At 40.2% G+C, this 20,178-nt stretch overlaps 2 protein-coding genes across 2 annotated transcripts; both read right to left on the reverse strand.

The window, feature by feature from the left end:
- Positions 1 to 631: 631 nt before the first annotated feature.
- LOC307263219 (keratin, type I cytoskeletal 13-like) lies at positions 632 to 4,293 on the reverse strand. Its single transcript, XM_080044325.1, has 7 exons — positions 3,862 to 4,293; positions 3,332 to 3,414; positions 2,957 to 3,113; positions 2,136 to 2,297; positions 1,667 to 1,792; positions 1,323 to 1,582; positions 632 to 918 (listed from the first exon to the last, which is right to left on the reverse strand). The coding sequence occupies exons 1-7, from the start codon at positions 4,210 to 4,212 to the stop codon at positions 726 to 728; spliced, it is 1,332 nt and encodes a 443-aa protein (XP_079900451.1). The 5' UTR covers positions 4,213 to 4,293; the 3' UTR covers positions 632 to 725.
- Positions 4,294 to 7,996: 3,703 nt separating this feature from the next.
- On the reverse strand, positions 7,997 to 12,086 carry LOC307263218 (keratin, type I cytoskeletal 19-like). Its single transcript, XM_080044324.1, has 7 exons — positions 11,624 to 12,086; positions 10,846 to 10,928; positions 10,471 to 10,627; positions 9,645 to 9,806; positions 9,188 to 9,313; positions 8,883 to 9,103; positions 7,997 to 8,413 (listed from the first exon to the last, which is right to left on the reverse strand). Exons 1-7 carry the CDS (start codon positions 12,005 to 12,007, stop codon positions 8,089 to 8,091), a joined length of 1,458 nt encoding a protein of 485 aa, XP_079900450.1. The 5' UTR covers positions 12,008 to 12,086; the 3' UTR covers positions 7,997 to 8,088.
- Between the last annotated feature and the right edge of the window lie 8,092 nt (positions 12,087 to 20,178).

Below are 20,178 nucleotides of genomic sequence, written 5' to 3' on the forward strand. Positions count from 1 at the left end.
CTTTTACTGTGACATCACAGTAATATTTACAAAGTACGTTTTTTTTTAACCCTATATTTCTCTTTCTGTGATGTCACGAGAAGGAGAAATATAGGGTTAAAAAAAACACTCTTTCTGCCTTTTCTCAGGCTAGGATGAACCGATTTTAATTTTTTTTGCACATTTATACTACATAGGATCTCAGAATTCAATACACCTTCATATTCAAAGCGGTGAAGTAGGCCTTTAAAAGTAAATTCCTTGTTACTTCAAACTAATAGTGAACACCTCATAGTGTCATATAAGCAAATTGAATAAATAATTTTAATATAAATGTATTTCTACTTACACACAAAATGCATACCGAAAGCGTAACCCAAGAACCGGGGTACATATGGAACCGTGGGCTTACTGTATTGTTGCATCCGTTTTTTAATGTATCTCCATGTGCTGTGGGTGTTTTATTTTAATATAATTATTTTTTTACGGTCTGTTTTTGTATGCTCATGTTGTGGTGCCCACTTTGTGGACAATAAAGTTTACCTTGAACCTTTCCTTTGTGTATACATTAGTAAGTATAGATTTAAAGGAAGACGATGTAAATAAACAAAAAAACATAGTTCTTATTAGGGAAAATAAGAAATACACAGACTTAATTTTTAAGCAAATCATCAGACTTTTATTTGCATGTTTTTTTCTTTGAAAGCTGTGAATGTGCCCCCTGCTGGTTGACGGCTTTTTCCATCTTATTCATCGTCGATGACCTCTGATTGGGTTGTGCTCACCACCTGCCCATCGACAATCTCCTCTATGACGGTGATAGTCTTGTGTCTCTTCTTTGGGGTGGCTGCTGCGGCTGCTGCTGCTGCTGCTGCTGCTGCAGCTGCAGCCGCAGCTGCTCTGGCTGCAGCATCTGCATCGCTTTTACCTTTTCCACCACTGCAGGCAAAAAACAGCACAGGTCAGATTCAGAAATATCCATCCTTTGCGAAAGTTTCAGTTGCTAAATTTGCAGCAAAGATTTTCGGTCCAGGTTGAGGATAACTTTCTTATTTTCTGCATAAATCTTTTCTAGACACTTACAAACATAGGGTTAGAAATAATGCCATTTTTCACAAACTTAAACTGTTTTTGACCCTTATTTTATCCCATGATCATTGTGCATTAAAACTCTGAGCAACACCTTATTCGCAATGGTCTTTTTAATTTAGTTTGACAAAAGTATAACTTGTACCAAGTTACCCAAAACACACCAAAATTTGGACTTTTCTGGCATTAATATACATTTCCATCATAGCCTTGTCTTTATGTCAGGTTTAACAACAACCCTTTAGTATTCTTACCCGCCGCCGCCGCCGCTGCCGCCGCCGCTGCCGCCACCACCGCTGCCGCCTCCATCCAGCAGTCTTCTGTACTCAGCGATCTCCATCTCCAGTCTGGTCTTAATGTCCAGCAGGACCTGATACTCCTGTCCCTGTTGCTCGATGCTGGCCCCCATCTGCATGAGCTGCTCCTCCATAGACATGACTTGGTTCTGGTAACCATTGAGCTGCATGGAGTAGCGGCCCTGTGTCTCTGCCAATGTGTTCTCCAGCGACCCTTTCTGCAAGAGAGATGAGCCAGGTTTAGCTTATTTAAACCTCAAAAACAAAGACAGTGGACAGAGAAGAGAGAACACCATCCTTACCATGCTTAGTTGTGACTGTAGCTCGATCTCCAAGGCCTGCAGCATCCGTTTAAGGTCTGTGATCTCAGATTTTGTTGAGCTGGTTTCTTCTACTGCCTCAGCCACTGTTTCAGCCAATCCTGCTGTCTGTACAGAGTCACAACGCAGTGGCATGGTCAGAACATGTTTACAGACAAACTAATTTATTGTTCAGGGTTGTCAGGTAACTCATTATATGTTCTCTGATTCTTTACATTAACACTTGAACTATTTACTAATTTTTCTTTTCCCATGATTTCTCTTCTTCCCAGTTGTTCCCAGTTGTTCCCTTAATGAAAACACCACAATACACCATTTAAGCTGTGAACACTGCAGTCAGAATCTGATCTGCAGTCTGTCTTTGATCTCTTATCTACACACAGATACTTTACTCTTATGTATCATTATTTACAAAACTTGTCAGTCTTTTGGCTAAAGACGATGTCCTTACCTTTGCATCGAAATATTCCGCCGCCTTTTTGCGATCCCTCTCAGCGTCAGCTTCACATTGCTCCCTGACCGCATTAAGGAGTGCGGCGAGGTCCGGTCCTTGAGCTGCGTCCAACTGCACATCCAGCGAATCGCCCAAACCAGCTGTCACCGCCGCCATTTGCTGCAGACGACAACAAGGAGACACATTCTTACTGTCTGGAGACTTGATTTATTTACCTATTTATCACTTTATCATGGTGGAGAGGCTTGTCTATCCCTATTAACTTGAGAGCTGTGTTATGTGGAGCCTAGTGTCCCTGGTAGGCAAAGTTGTCTCTTGCCGGGAGGCCTGACTAAGAATGGTTCAAAAAGACCCTACGGTACAACATGGTAGAGGAGGAGGAGAAGCCCTGCCTGGAGGCCAGAGGGAGGGTCCGTTAATGGGGCCTGGGAAAGGGAAGTTTGGGGTCTACTTCTGGAGCTATTAGCCCCACGACCTGGATAATAGGATAAAGTTGGAACGATGGATCGTTTAGTTTTAGTTTACCCCATTGCCCAACCTTTATTTAGATTTATCAGATTGGAGCCGAACATGACGTGCCCTCTCAACATTTTTATGGCTTTCTTCAGGCTAGACATTTCATTAACAGTCCCGATTTTCCTGAAACCCAGCCAACAGCCTCAACTATTGATTCATTTTAGTTACAGTTTCTTGGCAATAAAAAAAGTTATATCTTATTTATCTGGAATACCCCAGTCCTTGAACAGTAAGAAATGTGTTAAATTATTTTTGTCTGTTCTGAAAACGCAAGAAAAAAAAGATTAACTTCATCTACTTACCTCTTCTTGGTCCTTCTTGAGGGTTATTAGCTCCTCCCGCAGGGCCTCGATGGTCATCTCCAGGTCGCTTCTGCCCATTGTGAGTTCGTCCAGGACCTTCCTCAGGCCGGCGATGTCGGCTTCCACTGACATACGCATAGCCATCTCGTTCTCCCATCTGCACATGAGGAGAAAGCATAAATTTACTTACATCTGTTTTAACCAAATGAAAATAAAGTGTTTTATGTATTTCACAAGGGTTAGGAAAACCAAGGGTTCAATCAAAAGATAGAATCTTTTCCTTGTATTTTTTAACCGTGGAAATAAAATCCAAGACTGGTCTCTAGCACTACCACTCTGCTCTCCAACTGTAAATTAATACAATGATTGATTTACTTGATTCTGAAGTCTTCCGCAGCGAGAGTGGCATTGTCGATAGCCAGGTAGATGCCACTGTTGACTTTGACAGCTTCCACAATCTGAGGGACAAAAAAAGGAAATACACTTTTTTTTTTTTTTTTTTTTTTTAATTTAGAAATTTGTTTATATTAAAACAATTATTTTCCATTTCTCTTGTTTTTGCGCTATTACACGTACATCCATGAGCCTGCTGCATTAAGATACACTCACACAGGTGTAAAGGGCGTTAACTTTGATTCTGTTACATAATAAACAAAAACTAATTCTGCCAAATGTCACCATTAAAATAATACTCCAAATTGTTTTAGATATTTTGGGACACCTACAGTCTGCTAAATCTGATAAATTGCCATATGTTATATTTATGTTTAATAAAAAGTATTAAACCCAACTGAGATGGAAGATTACATGACTTTAAAATTGACAAGTGGCAGTGATGCAGACAGGTAGAGCAGGTGCATTCTTCTTTCCCTGTGTTGTGTCACGTGAGCCTGAGGTGAGTTTACCTGCTCCTGCAGCTCTGCGTAGATGGAGTAGAACTCGCTGTAGTCCTTGCCTCCAGCCCCTCCGGCGCCTCCACCGGCCTTCAGAAGCACAAACTCCTTGATCTTCCTCTCCAGCTCGGCGTTGGCCTCCTCCAGCTTGCCGACTTTCTCCAGGTAGGCGGCCAGACGGTCGTTCAGGTTCTTCATGGTGCCTTTCTCGTTGGAGGTGATGTCCATCTCACCATCACCGCCACCGCCGCCATCACCGCCACCGCGCTGAGCAAAATCTGACCAGTTAATGACGTTGCCGCCACCAATACCAATGCAGACTTGCGGAGGAACACTCCCCCCCCTCATACTTCTGGAAGACATGATTGCAAGTAGTGCCAAGGGCCACAGAGGGTTGTGTGGTAGAGGGGTCTTTCTTCTTCAGCAGGAGAGGAGAAAGTGAAGAGCCCAGAGAGCAGCAGATGTTTTATACTGTTTGATGGCTTTGTGAGGAGTGGGTGGAGGATGACAAGCTGGTGCCAAGCTTGAGAGGACACACCTGTCCTTGTTTAACTTGGCTTCAATGTTAATTAGTGGTCTGTGGGTGTGTCTGAGAAATGTGCACTTACAAACTCTTAATTACCTGGAGCTGCATCTCACCACATACAGGTGAATCATCCCTCCCAGAAAACTTTCCTCTCTGGAATAGTTTGATATCTGATATGATCATTATTATAAATCAGATGTTCTCACATAAAGAACATCGCCATGGTTGCCCTATTTGGGCTCAGGTGGTAGAGCGGGTCGACCAATGATCAGAGGGTTTGAGGTTCGATTCCCACCCTGCCACTTGTGTCATTTTGTTTGTTCGTTTGTTGTGTCCTTGGGCAAGACACTTCACCCACCTTGCCTAGTGTGCATGTGTATGATTGCTGTATGTTTGAGGTGGTGGTCAGAGGGGCCTTAGGCCGAAATGGCAGAAACGCTTCTGTCAGTCTGCCCCAGGGCAGCTGTGGCTACTATCGTAGCTTACTACAACTTATACTATAGTCTGTGCGAAGATACTCTATTCTGATTGGCTGGAGAACATTCCATAGGTGTGGGTTAACCCCTGATGTATGGACACCTAGATGGACCGATAAGTGATTTATAAAGCCTTAAATATCCTGCCGTGCAATAGCCTCTGAACACCACAGGATGGCGCTTGTAACACAAGAGCTGTAATAACGATAGTAGTAAAATGAAGTGACTAAACTTAATGTCCTCTGGCTAGACGTCAATGGTTACCTTATTAAAAATGTGAGTAAGACGCGTGTTTAATTTGAAAACGGTTTGCAACTGAGTTTACATGTGTTTAGCCACCAAAGCCCGGCTTCACTGTCTATCTGGACACAGGCTACTGCTGTCAGTCACTGCCTCACGTAACTTCAGGCTGTAGCCCGTAATACACATGTTCGCCAGTCATATTCTCCGTGAAATGTGTTATTGATTTTGGGGAAAATGCTTTGTTAGCTAGGTGGAGCTGTTGTTAAATATATTGACCGATTACATTTACTGTTTGTACAGCGTGTGCAATGTTTTTGATTTTGTATCTTGCTAGCATAACAGTAGCTCTGTGGCTAACAGCTTATTACATAAGAACCTTATGGGTTTGCGATAGGTATTCCAGTTATTATACGAGGTCTCGGGCGTTGCTGTGGAAACAAGTTGTTATTCGTAAAAAATCTAATTTGATTGTAAAAAGGCATGAAAATATAAATGAGTGGCCTAATTATTATTTTGATTTGATTAGTAAGTGACTATGGTATTTGCGGGTTAATGCCCTTCGAGGTGTCCAGTTATCAGGAATTTATGGACGCCGTGGAGGTGAGAACAGTCACCTTGTTGGGCATTAACCCCTCACCTGTATGACTGTGTGTGAATGAATAATACCTGGAACCCTGTAAAAGCGCTTTGAGTGCAAGACAAGCGCTATATAAATCCAATCCATTATTATTTGTATTATTATAAAGCAGGGATAGGCCTAGCAGCTAAGATTGTTATTTATGAAGAGTCAAAAATAGTTAGTGTCTCTTTAGGCAGCAGTAGCTCAGTCTGTAGGGACTTGGGGTGGTTGGTTCAAGTCCAGCACGGACCAGTGTTGGAGTGGGCTCTGCTGAGGTGACCCTTGAAATGCTTAATTTTCTCTGGGTTCCGTCCTGTGAGAGAAATTGACATTTGAATTCAACTGTCCCCTAACAAACAACTAGGATTATGTGGTACAAACAAAGTTGACCTAAATGAAAGAACAAGACGTACAAGCTATTCTTGCACATGCTGTTTTTGATATTATGTGAACTACAACTCACATTAACCAAATATTGGTGGCAACAACTGGCACATCATATCCTGCTTAGGGCCTCAAAAGGTCTAGGCCACCCTTGGAGCTCCCCAAAAGCCATGATATTGTTGGCACTGTGTGTTCTTAAACAGCATTTTTGTGCGCACACAAAAGCAAACTACTGGGAATATGATATAAACTATGACTTAGAACAGGAGATGCAGAAACAACAAAGTCTGGGAAAGTACTGTATTAACTCATACTGTAAGTGAAGCCAGTGGATGGCAATGATTCACAAAACATTTTCAATCTCTTATGGAGGTTAATGCAATTTGAAACAGCACACATGCAATGCAGGGCTGTACGCTTATTTTTTTAGCACTGGTGCTACCAAGCAAAAAAAATAAGTAGCACAAAAATGTATTTGGTAGCACACAAAGTATAATCGAAAACTTGTATAAACTTAACCCTTGCATTTCGCTCTTATTACCTTGAGCATGTCATCTTGGTCTCATGAGAGATTCTCAATCAATATTATATCCTAGTGTGTGCAGTAATAATTGTAGAAAAATTAATAGGGGTGATCTAATTGCAATTTAGACAAAATAATCTAACCTGCCAATAGCAATTTATTGCTGATTCAGAATTATTTCCCTGCATAGAACTATAAAAATAATATCTATATCTATATATTTTTTGTATAAACATAATTATTACATTAATAATTACAAACAGTTTTAGAAAATGTCCTTCTTCTAATTAAAACCAAACAGTGGCCTATTTGTTTATAGGCCACTGTGGACTGCTCTCAGCTCTCTGCAGCTGAAGGATCAGTTGCCTTTCTAGCTAGAGCACTGCAGTGCTATAAAGCGCTAAATTCCTGTTCTTACTTGCTTCAGAATAAAAGTCAACTGACATTTGTCTAGTAACAGGCTTTTAATGTGAAGGCGCACAGGAAATATTCTGTGACCACAGGGGAAACTTAACTGCGTAAATGTAAAAAACTGTGTCCTTTCTGTTTCTCACCGTTGGTGAAGTTTATTAGGCGCTAGAATAGCAGCACAAGCCCACATCTTTCACCAGCCAAAGTGGCGGGTGGTCTCAATAACTTACTCGCCTAAGACTACATTTACCTGCTTTTGGAGAGTGTATGTAGAGCCCCCTAAGCAGTGTTGAGCATCACTCCTCTTAGCAACCTGTCAAACTCGTACGACTATTCATCATCGCACGTGATCAATTTTAATAGCAAATGCGATCAAAACTGTCGCACTGTACAGCCCTGCAATGCATGTCTCACAATAAATAACCTGGGTCAGAAATAAAACATTTGATCTATGGTTACATTCGTCCGGACACCAAAAGTGGATTACAAAACATGTGAGGTAGGCCTTCAGTGTTTCCCTCTATTACGCTAGCTGCCACAGTTTGTCTTGCAATTCTCTAAATGAAATACATTTTGTTATTAAACCTCAACTTAAAATATCTTTAACTTTGTGTCACAATGTTGCTTCAGCAAAGCATCACAGACAAGCTTGCGACAGATTAATTTTACTTGAAACTAATAGTGAATACCTCATAGTGTGATATAAGCTAATTGAATAAATAATTTTAATATCAAACGTAACCCAAGAACCGGGGTACATATTGAACCACTGTTCTATATATAGCGGCTTACTGTATTGTTGCATCCCTAGTAATATGACAGCGGGTAGTATTCCTTGCTTGGTTTTTGTATGCTCATGTTGTGGTTCCCACTTTGCGGACAATACAGTTCACCTTGAACCTTTCCTTTGTGAATACATTAGTAAGAATAGATTTAAAGGCTGATGGACATAAAAAAAGACTTAATTTTGAAGCAAATCATCAGACTTTTATTTGCATGTTTTTTTCTTTGAAAGCTGTGAATGTGCCCCCTGCTGGTTGACGGCTTTTCCATCTTATTATTCGTCGTCGATGACCTCTGATTGGGTTGAGCTCACCACCTGCCCATCGATAATCTCCTCTATGACGGTGATGGTCTTGTGTCTCTTCTTTGGGGAGGCTGCTGCGGCTGCTGCTGCTGCTGCTGCATCTGCGGCTGCTTGGGCAGCGGCTGCATCTGCAGCTGCTTTGGCATCTGCTGCTGCTTTGGCAGCGGCTGCATCTGCGGCTGCTCTGGCATCTGCGGCTGCTTTGGCAGCGGCTGCATCTGCGGCTGCTTTGGCAGCGGCTGCATCTGCGGCTGCTTTGGCTCTGGCAGCAGCTGCAGCATCTGCTTCGCTTGGACTGCAGGAGACAAACAGCACAGGTCAGATTCAGGAATATATCCACCCTTTGCGGAATTTTGAGTTGCTAAATTTGCAGGAAAGATTTTCGGTCCAGGTTGAGTATAACTTTCTTATTTTCTGCTTAAATCTTTTCTAGACACTCATACACCCTGGAGTTTTTTTCACAGGTTTACAGAGGCTGATATACAAACATAGGATTTGAAATAATGCAATTATTCACAAACTTAAACTGTTTTTGACCCTTATTTTATCCCATAATTATTACATATAATATTTGCTCTCGTATTTTTTATTTAGTTTGATTCCAGAAGTATAACTTGTACCAAGTGACCCCAAACACCCCAAACGATATTTCTTGCATGAATATACATTTCCATCATAGCCTTGTCTTTATGTCACAAACATTTTGTCACGTCAGATTGAATTTTCCATCTCCAGGTTTAACAACAACCCTTTGGTATTCTTACCCGCCGCCGCCTCCATCCAGCAGTCTTCTGTACTCAGCGATCTCCATCTCCAGTCTGGTCTTAATGTCCAGCAGGACCTGGTAATCCTGTCCCTGTTGCTCGATGCTGGCCCCCATCTGCACGAGCTGCTCCTCCATAGACATGACTTGGTTCTGGTAACCATTGAGCTGCATGGAGTAGCGGCCCTGTGTCTCTGCCAATGTGTTCTCCAGCGACCCTTTCTGCAAGAGAGATGAGCCAGGTTTAGCTTAGTTAAACCTCAGAAACAAAGACAGTGGACAGAAAAGAGAGAAAACCATCCTTACCATGCTTAGTTGTGACTGTAGCTCGATTTCCAAGGCCTGCAGCATCCGTTTAAGGTCTGTGATCTCTGATTTTGTTGTGCTGGTTTCTTCTACTGCCACAGCCACTGTTTCAGCCAATCCTGCTGTCTGTACAGTCATAACACAGTCGCATGGTCAGAACATGTTTACAGACAAACTAATTTATTGTTCAGGGTTGTCAGGTAACTCATTATATGTTCTCTGATTCTTTACATTAACACTTGAACTATTTACTACACTTCATTTTCCCATGATTTCTCTTCTTCCCAGTTGTTCCCTTAATGAGAATAACACAATACAACATTTAAGCTCATCACTGCAGTCAGAATCTGATCCGCAGTCAGTCTCTGATCTCTTATCTACACACAGATACTTTACTCTTATGTATCATTATTTAAAAAACTTGCCACAGTCTTTTGGCTAAAGACTCTGTCCTTACCTTTGCATCGAAATATTCCGCCGCCTTTTTGCGATCCCTCTCAGCGTCAGCTTCACATTGCTCCCTGACCGCATTAAGGAGTGAAGCGAGGTCTATTCCTGGAGCTGCGTCCAACTGCACATCCAGCGAATCGCCCAAATCAGCTGTCAGTGCCGCCATTTGCTGCAGACGATAAAACAAGGACACACATGGAAGTTGAGGATTCAGGACTCACCCAGGAAAGTTCCACTCTGGGAATTTTTACTGTCTGGAGACTTGATTTATTAACCTATTTATCACTTTATCATGGTGGAGAGGTTTGTCTATCCCTATTAACTTGAGAGCTGTGTTTTGTGGAGCCTAGTGCCCCTGGTAAGCACAGTGGTCTCTGGCGGGAGGCCTGACTAAGAATGGTTCAAAAAGACCCTACGGTAGAGGAGGAGGAGAAGCCCTGCCTGGAGGCCAGAGGGAGGGTCCGTTAATTGGCCCTGCGACCCAACCCTGGATAATAGGATAAAGTTGGATGGATGGATAGTTTAGTTTTAGTTTACCCCATTACCCAACCTGCTTTATTTAGATTTATCAGTTTGGAGCCGAACATGACGTGCCCTCTCAACATTTTTATGGCTTTCTTCAGGCTAGACATTTCATTAACAGTCCCGATTTTCCTGAAACCCAGCCAACAGCCTCAACTATTGATTCATTTTAGTTGCAGTTTCTTGGCAATAAAAAAAGTTATATCTTATTTATCTGGAATACCCCAGTCCTTGAACAGTAAGAAATGTGTTAAATTATTTTTGTCTGTTCTGAAAACGCAAGAAAAAAAAGATTAACTTCATCTACTTACCTCTTCTTGGTCCTTCTTGAGGGTTATTAGCTCCTCCCGCAGGGCCTCGATAGTCATCTCCAGGTCGCTTCTGCCCATTGTGAGTTCGTCCAGGACCTTCCTCAGGCCGGCGATGTCGGCTTCCACTGACATACGCATAGCCATCTCGTTCTCCCATCTGCACATGAGGAGAAAGCATAAATTTACTTACATCTGTTTTAACCAAATGAAAATAAAGTGTTTTATGTATTTCACAAGGGTTAGGAAAACCAAGGGTTCAATCAAAAGATAGAATCTTTTCCTTGTATTTTTTAACCGTGGAAATAAAATCCAAGACTGGTCTCTAGCACTACCACTCTGCTCTCCAACTGTAAATTAATACAATGATTGATTTACTTGATTCTGAAGTCTTCCGCAGCGAGAGTGGCATTGTCGATAGCCAGGTAGATGCCACTGTTGACTTTGACAGCTTCCACAATCTGAGGGACAAAAGAGGAAATACAGTTTTATGTTCTTTTTTGTCTTTGTTTTTGCAATTTAGAGATATTTTGTCAAAACCACCATTTTAAATTTCTATTGTTTTTGCTCTATTACACATACATCCATGAGCCTACTGCATTAAAATACTCACACAGGTATAAAGTTGTTTACTTTGATTATGTTACTTAAAGCTGGGGTGGAGGATTTGGGGAGAAAATGGCAGTTGGGATAGAGGTTCAAATTCAAATACCTCAACCGCTCCACTTGTTCTCTTTGGTCCCTCCCCTATGGTCCCTCCCTGACACGCTCTACACCAACAAAGTTGTGCTAAAGTGAATGGACAGTCCCAACAGCCAATAGAACAGAGAATCGGAGCCTCGCTCTGATTGGTGAAAGTGTACAGCTCATGTTAACTTTGACCAATCAGAAATCATATAGCCCAGCTTTAATAAACAACTCAAATTTTGCCTTATGTCACCATTAAAATAATATTCTAAATTGTTTTAGATATTTTGGGACACCTACAGTCTGCTAAGTCTGATAAATTGCCATATTTTTTATTTATGTTTAATAAAAAGTATTAAACCCAACTGAGATGGAAGATTACATAACTTTAAAATTGACAAGTGGCAGACAGGTATTTAGGCATTCTTCTTTCCCTGTGTTGTGTCACGTGAGCCTGAGGTGAGTTTACCTGCTCCTGCAGCTCTGCGTAGATGGAGTAGAACTCGCTGTAGTCCTTGCCTCCAGCCCCTCCGGCGCCTCCACCGGCCTTCAGAAGCACAAACTCCTTGATCTTCCTCTCCAGCTCGGCGTTGGCCTCCTCCAGCTTGCGGACTTTCTCCAGGTAGGCGGCCAGACGGTCGTTCAGGTTCTTCATGGTGCCTTTCTCGTTGGAGGTGATGTCCATCTCACCATCACCGCCACCGCCGCCATCGCCCCCGCCGGAGGCTTGGAGTTCGGCATATTGTGACCAGTTGATGACACGGCCGCCTGATCCACCACCAATGGAGACTTGGACATTACCACTTCCACCGTACATCGATCTGCTACTCATACTCATACTTCTGGTAGCCATGCTTGCAAGTGGTGCCAAGGGCCACAGAGGGTTGTGTGGTAGAGGGGTCTTTCTTCTTCAGCAGGAGAGGAGAAAGTGAAGAGCCCAGAGAGCAGCAGATGTTTTATACTGTTTGATGGCTTTGTGAGGAGGGGGGTGCGGGGGGATGATGACCTGGTGCCAAGCTTGGGAGGAGACACCTGTCCTTGTTTAACTTGGCTCCAAGGTTAGTAAGTGGTCTGTGGGTGTGTCTGAGAAATGTGCACTCACAAGCACTGAATTACCTGGGGCTGCATCTCAACACATACAGGCAGTGGTGCAACTACCTACTTTCTGGCAGACACATAGCAGGCCCTATATTGTGATTTGATGTTAAAGGTGTATTCACCTACAATTTGGTGTATTCTGGTGAGGAGAATTAAGGACAAAGAAAACTTTTGTTTCAGTTCAAATGAATAGTAAAATTAGCAAAACAAGATAGTCAGCCAACCTTCTTGACTCTTCCCACACACACCTCAGTGGTGCGCTGGAACATAACGGTGAAAAATATGATGATAGTGGAGGAAACAGTTAAGGGTGTGGTTTCGGCGCTGATCTGCTATAATATCTACCTTCACTTAAGGTGTGTTGGTCAGAACACCACCATTCAACAGAAAACAGCAATAGCCAAAAGCACATTATTGACACGCTAAACTGCAGTGACAATTCGTGAGTGTGTGCGCATAAATCAATACAATCGGCCATATAAGATAAAGGATGGCAAACTCTGTGTATTTATTTATTCAACCACTTTGAAAAGCTTTTTTTCATCCCTACACAATCTTTCTACTTCTCAATTCATTCGCCTATTATTATTATTATTATTATGTAATAATAATAGGCGAATTAACTACAACTCACATTAACCAAATATTGGTGGCAACAACTGGCACATCATATCCTGCTTAGGGCCTCAAAAGGTCTAGGCCACCCTTGGAGCTCCCGTTAAAGCCATGATATTGTTGGCACTGTGAGGTCATAAACAGCATTTTAGTTTTTTTCTCACTAACACATGATGGTTGACTGATTTTCTAAGCAGTTCCAGAGGCAACTTTCTAATAATCTACACATTTTCTACTATCAATCCAGGTATTACACTTTAAACTGTGTGATTGAATAATGTTTGTATTTCTTTGCAGAGAGTAAAACATGAACACAGATTTGAAGAGCAGAAACTTGGCATCAGATGAATAGAGCAAGATGTCCTGGCAGTCGTGAGAGCCCTCAGGTGTGTACACATCGTACATTAAGAAATCATTAAATGTAGAGTGTTAACCCGATGAAGCGCATCAGCGTCTATTATCATCAATCAATTTCTGCTCACTGCAGCCTGAAACCCTTTAAAACACATAATAGGTCAATTAACTTACTATAAAGAAACAGATCTATGTCTGTCCTTAAAAGACCTACTTCACCGGTGGGAATATGAAGGTGCATTGAACTCTGAGATCCTATGTAGTATAAATGTGCAAACATTTTTGAAATCGGTTCATCCTAGCCTGAGAAAAGGCAGAAAGAGTGTTTTATGATCTCACTGTCTAACTACATTTTACTAGTGTGACATCACACTAGTAAAAATGTAGGGTTAGGATTAACAGGGCAGATGGACCAAGGGAAGACTGAGGAAAGACTCAGGGAAGAAAAACCTCATTTTCGCACAAACGTTTTTCTGCTCGCTTGAGGTGGTTTTTGGCTTAGAAATAGAGATAATGCGCAAAATGTGAGAAACACATTTTTAGAAAAAGTTATGTCGTAGTGAACATTGCACACACATGATTTGTGCTGTAGCCTAGAGCCGAGCGGGGGTTTTCCGGAGTTGTGTATTGGGAAGAGCTAGTATTTAACCTTATTTACTGATCTCGTCCTCTAATAACTCTAACGCCTAACGAGATATATGAAGGTAAAGAGCTAAGACTGCACACTTGTCTGCTCAGCCTGGTTCTCCAGCCGAGTGCCAGGTAAAAGTGTCCGAAAAAAGTGTCTGGGAGGCGGCCACAGGCAGAGCGTAATGCCCCTCCTCCTGCCTGCTGTTTGGTGCTGGAGAGAGCGTTGTCTATTATTTACCCGATGTAGTTTATTCGCTCCAACTGCTTGATGGAAATGCACCTAATTCGCATTTCTTTTCTTTTTCTTTTTTGCAAACTTTCAAACGATTTGTTTTAAAATGTAGATGGAAATGTGGCTAGTCTCAGCTGATAGTGTTTTGATAGTGAGTCATAGTTTAACGATTATGTTTCATGGGAGCGTGGTAATTATTTTTTGACTTTCAGTGATTGATTGGCGGGAGAGATTGCTTTTTTGGCAGCTTGACAGACATGAGCAGGTACACACACTGGTAGTCAGGTTACGCAACAACCATGTAGGATCCGCCCAAGAACAGAGCATATGAGTTCAGTATTAGACAGGTCCTTTGTTTCAAATCATAATTATTTTTTATTCTTTTACTACACTAACTACAAACTGCGGCTGGCCACAGAAAGTATGTTGTTTGTAAGCAGCATGATATAATTTGGGACATACTTATTGTTTGGATATCTGTCTATCTCATCGCTGGTTGTTCTTCTTTCTCTCTGTGACATAACTTCTGCTGCAGAGGATTGTGGGTAGAACAGCCACACTGTAAAATGTGACCGTATGTAGTTGCACATCAAAATTACTCTTGACAACAGGAGATAGGACAGAATAAATCTGTTTCTGACAGTATAGGTTATTTTATCTTGTCTTCACAGCATAACAAAGCTTTTCACTCATAACTTATATAATATTTAGTGCAGTTATCTCTAGATCACAAGTTGATTACATTCATGTGAAAACTAACTTTGTTTTCTCAATATCATGTGATAATAAAAATAATTAGCAAACTTGTACCTGTATTATCTATTATTATAGGGGTGGTAGGATAGCCTAAAGGAAAGGTAAAACTAGTAGTGGCTGGTATTACATCTGTAGTGCCCACCATCTCTACCATTGTGTCTTTGAGCAAGACACTTAACCCCAAACTGCTCCAGGGGCACTTTACTATGGCTGACCCTGCGCTCTGACCCCCTCAGAAGTGTGGTAACTTGAGAGGGGATATGCGGAAAGACAAATATTAACGTAACCATTGACTAATAAAGTAACTTAACTATCTGTAGATAATGCTTGTTTTCTCACGATCGCTAGATAATGCCACCACAAACTATTTACGGGAATGGCCGCCCTCTGCTGACCATGATTATGTGTGCCAAAGATTATGGAATATGTCACCCCCTAACATTCGCACACACAGACGCATCTCATTTTAAATCTAAACTCAAAACCTATCTATTTAGAAAGGCTAATACAAAGTAGTTTTGTGGATTTTCCCTTTCTTCCTACTGCTTTTACGTGAACTTATCTGGTTTTACTGTATGTTGGGTTTTATTGTTGATTTAAGGCACTTGGAAAACTTTCTGGTTCGCAGCAAACGGCTATATAAAATAAACGTTGATTGATTGATTATATATCTAAATGCTTTTGTTTGTTCAGACTGTTCATTTAGTTCAATCCGTTCTGTACATTATCACTTCTTTGACTTTAGCTGGAGGCCGTCTCGGTTTCATATATGTTCTTTTGAAGCAGGATAATTATTTACTTCACAATGGAATAGAAAAAAGTTCACACACCTCCTATAAATACCTTAATCATTATCTGGATGGAGATAGCAGCAGTGGGTGTTGTCCCTGTCAGTTTTCCCTGCAGCACTGAGCAGCACCAATGCCAAACCACAAAAACGTTCCAATCAAATCATTAAAAGTTAATTACTGAGATTGCTCCTGGGACTTAGGTACACATAGAGCGAAATCTATTGATGCTCCTGCCACATTGTGCCTTTCAGGTAATCGCTATAATAAACCCGAAAAAGGTGTGACGAGAAATTTGTACTGGCGATTAAAGAAAATCCCTTCATAAGATTTTTCCTCCACATTTTCTTTGAGCCTTTTGTTTTTATTAAGTGTTTTATGCTCTTTGTTTTTATTGTGTTTTTATTTGTTCAGCACTTTATAAACTGTGTTTTGAAAAGTACTATATAAACAAAGTTTATTATTATTATTATTATTTTATAAATTAATTTGGACTTAACAGACGACAAATCAATCTCGTCCACAAGAGCTTCATTCCAAATTCAAGATTCAACAGATAAGACGAGACATTTTTAGTTTTTTTTTAGTTTTATTTGTGCAGATAAACAAGATTAAAATGGCAAGAAGATGCGCATAAACATACATAAATGCACGGGTGGGACAAAAGAAACCCCGAAGGGCTTATAAGGGATGTCCACCTGATATTAAAATACAATAAGGTAAAGAAAAAAAGTAAAAGAAAAAAAGACAAACAGAAAAATAAAATTAAAGAGCTAAAACAACTACAAAGTCATGTTACAAAAATGAAAATACATTGAAGTACATATAGTAAAAAAGCAATGTAAAGATGTAACTAACAAGCAAAAAGACAATATAACATACATTCAGTTTCACAAAGTATCGTAAGCTTTTAAAATGAGGTACATTTTAAGATGTTTTTTGAAAGTAACTAAAGATGAGTGTTTACGTAGCGTAACAGGAGAGCTGTTCCAAATGACTGGACCTCTATCCCTAATTGAAAACTGTCCAAGATTTGTTCTGTAAAATTGACGGTGAAGGAGATCTACAGATCTGGTCTGATGACTATGGATCTGTGACCTGGTTATAAAAAAACTGTTAAAAGAAGAAGGAAGTAAATTATTGAAAAACTGGAAAACAAAAGTGCCGATCTGAAGAGTATTCACATCATATATGCTTAACAACTTCAGACTTTGAAATAACATTTCACACAGACAACAGTTACAACAGTTAAAGCCCTACTTCACCGGTTTGAATATGAAGGTGTATTGAATTCTGAGATCCTATGTAGTATAAATGTGCGAAAAAAATTGAAATCGGTTCATCCTAGCCTGAGAAAAGGCAGAAAGAGTGTTTTTTTTAACCCTATACATTACGCACATTTATACTACATAGGATCTCAGAATTCAATACACCTTCATATTCAAACCGGTGAAGTAGGCCTTTAAGTACATTTACTAATGTTAAAAAGATAAAAATAAACAAACAGTAGCCTATAAAGTATATAAAATGCATTAGAAAGTAAAAATGAGTAGTAGTGTGCAATGTGATGAAAATAATTACAATATGTGCAAAATGTGCGATATGCAAAGCAAAGTCAGCTGGATGTATATGGATGTATATCTTAATCATCAGAAGATTATGTAAGGCAACACAAACAAGAAGAATCATAAAACAAACAAAATTGTCTACCTATCCATCATTCTTTCCGTACGTCCGTCTATCCAGCTATAGACCAATTAAATTCATGCAAGTGGGGTTAATTGGCATGGAAAACAAGTATATATTGCAGATAATTGAAGCAAATTGAGCAATACAAAAATGAAATGAAATATGTACAGAAAAAGGAGGATTAAAATTTTGGTATGACAAATATCAGTGTACAGAATACAGATTCACTTTTGTCCCCTTGTGTCACCTGTCCAATTTAAAATCTCGATACTGTGTCGACAAATGCCTTCGTACTATTGAGAAAAACTGTGATAAGATGCTGCCCTCTGGTGGTTACAGGAGAATAATAAATGACTCATCTCTATCGAATCAGTGACGGAAGATGAAATATTTCACATGGCTGTCGACTCTTCCCCCTGACAAGCATTAAGCTATCTATCTATCTATCTATCTATCTATCTATCTATCTATCTATCTATCTATCTATCTATCTATCTATCTATCTATCTATCTATCTGTCTATCTGTCTATCTGTCTATCTGTCTGTCTGTCTGTCTGTCTGTCTGTCTGTCTGTCTTACAATAAGTAAGACAGACAGACAGACAGACAGATCTATTGAAGGTGTATTTGAACTTTCAGGTTATGTCCCCCTGGAATAAAATGTTATCCATTTTATTCCAGGGGGACATAACCTGAAGGTTTTGTGAGTAAATGTGTTGGTATTAAAGAAATACCCTATGTAAGAAGTAAACCCCTTAATTTTAGCAACCAGAATCTCACAAGTTTAAACTCACACGACAGATCACACAGGAGACTTTTGAATAATTTCAGATCAAATGTAACTTTATTTTTTGCAATTTCAAACATTTTATCCACTCTTTTCTGCACATTGTGTTCTGGTGTTGGTCATCTCCAGTTCACTCAAGTATAATGCGAGTTAAATCAAATGTTTGTTACTACATGGTTTCAGAACAACTTCAATTTCAATAATACAGCCACACCTCAGTACATTAAAATATCATGAAAAAAAACAAAAAAATGTGTCCCATAATTTAATTCAAATTATTTCACATTATTTTTTCCCAATTTTCCAGGTCTAGTTTGTGTTATCGTTGAAATTGGCCTTTGATTTTTTTGTTTGGTCATATTTTTTTATGTAATTTAATTTAAAATGGCTTGTGCGTTTGGAATAAATAAATTAAATAAACAGTAAAACTTTCATATATTTTGGATTTAGCATAAAGTGAACTATCTAAACTTTGCTTTGTTTTCATTTTAATTACAGCTAATTTTTGATTGGCCTACAGTAATATTAAAAAAAAATTTAAACAGGATTTCATGAGCTGTAAAGTCAAAATAATTAAAATTAAATAAAGAAAGGCTTGAGATTACGTTAAAAAAACTTTCCCATGATATTCAAATTCTTTCAGATGCACCTGTATGTACATTGATATGAAGTTAATCTTGATATTTTGCGTTTCAAATAAATGTTTAAGAGGGTAAGACAGAAGAATTAGTCTTACCCAACAATATTAGTTACTCTTAAATGCTGGCACTTCTTTTATCCCATTTCCCTCTTCGGGCACCTCTTCATCCAATTGGGGCACCTCTGCATCCAATTCTTTCTTGTAATCGTCTAAAGTCTCCTCACATTCTGAGCCGTAGTACGGATACTTGCACTCACACAGCCCCACATACATGTTTTCCACCTGAACACATTTGCCTTTTTCTGCACCGCCACAATTCATCTTGGAGCAGGGATCTTTTGACAACAGCTCCTCGTCAGTTTCAATCAGGACGACAAAATGTCCGTTCATAAGTTTAGCTCTTTTACACTTCCCGGTGTAGATGTACGGTGTTTTTTTGTCGTCAGGATTAGAAATCACTTCGAATGGAGCTTCCTCTGCACCGTGGCTGTCGTGAGCTTTATCAATATAGACATGCACTGCTGTGTAAGACACCGGACATTTATCAAGTTCCTTTACAACGTCAGTACACCCGGGAGTGGATTTAGCAAAGCAGCTATCGATGGATTGTTTAATCTTCCCTGCCTTTGTGTGCGTCCCCTTCACCTGTCTGGTTACGGCCACAGTTATCTCCCCTTTTTTCACCTCAGTAAATCCTGCCAAGTGGTGTTTGTTCATTGTTACAATTAAATCATGTTTGGAATTTTTTGTTAGGAATGCAACAACCATCCAGTCATATCTGTCGTAAGTCTCCTCTAAGAACTCCCTGACTTTCTTTGCTAGTTCCTCACGCTTGATTTTGTTATCAATCATCCCCTCCACGTCCTTTTTAACGTATTCAAGACTGTTAGCGATGCACTCCTTGTGGGTTTGGAACATGGCTAATGCAGCATTGTACGCGTTGTCTGCTTGCTCGTCAACCCTGGCTGGAGAAGTTATTTTCTTGAAGTTATAGTAGATTTGATTCATGGTGTTGGCTTTGTAGATTAGTTTGTTAATAAACACGGTGTAATCTCTGATATCCTTTTCATGACATTTTACCTGTTCTGCCAACATTTGTCCCAGCTCATTTATGAAGGATGTTCCTTTTTTTTTCAACAACTCATGCAATGTCCTAGCGGCAGGCTCGTACTTTGAGTAGGCCTCAATGAAATCTTGTATGTGCCTCTTTGTCTGATCATCGGTTTTTGATTCAATAAGACTTTTCACTAGTGTTTGATAACTAGTCCAGCCTAAATTGATTTTCAGCTCGGGCTTGTGGTAAGCACCGGCTGCCCAGGTGTCCCATTTCTGCTGCACGTGGTATTTGTCGATCTTAGAATTAAGACTTTCAAATTCAGGCTTGGACACTGGATTATTGTATTGGTTCATTACAGACACACTTATCATTGCAAAC

The sequence above is a fragment of the Ammodytes marinus genome, assembly GCF_949987685.1.
Source record: "Ammodytes marinus genome assembly, chromosome: 16".
Classification (NCBI taxonomy): domain Eukaryota; kingdom Metazoa; phylum Chordata; class Actinopteri; order Uranoscopiformes; family Ammodytidae; genus Ammodytes; species Ammodytes marinus.

Coding starts and splice junctions, on each gene's coding strand:
- LOC307263219 (XM_080044325.1), bottom strand. CDS start 4,212: ATGTCTTCCAGAAGTATGAGGGGGGGGAGTGTTCCTCCGCAAGTCTGC. Junction 1,583..1,666: donor TACAGTCACAACTAAGCATG/GTAAGGATGGTG, acceptor TCTCTCTTGCAG/AAAGGGTCGCTGGAGAACAC. Junction 919..1,322: donor GGCAGCGGCGGCGGCGGCGG/GTAAGAATACTA, acceptor TTTTGCCTGCAG/TGGTGGAAAAGGTAAAAGCG.
- LOC307263218 (XM_080044324.1), bottom strand. CDS start 12,007: ATGGCTACCAGAAGTATGAGTATGAGTAGCAGATCGATGTACGGTGGA. Junction 10,628..10,845: donor GCGGAAGACTTCAGAATCAA/GTAAATCAATCA, acceptor CCTCATGTGCAG/ATGGGAGAACGAGATGGCTA. Junction 9,807..10,470: donor TCAAGAAGGACCAAGAAGAG/GTAAGTAGATGA, acceptor TATCGTCTGCAG/CAAATGGCGGCACTGACAGC.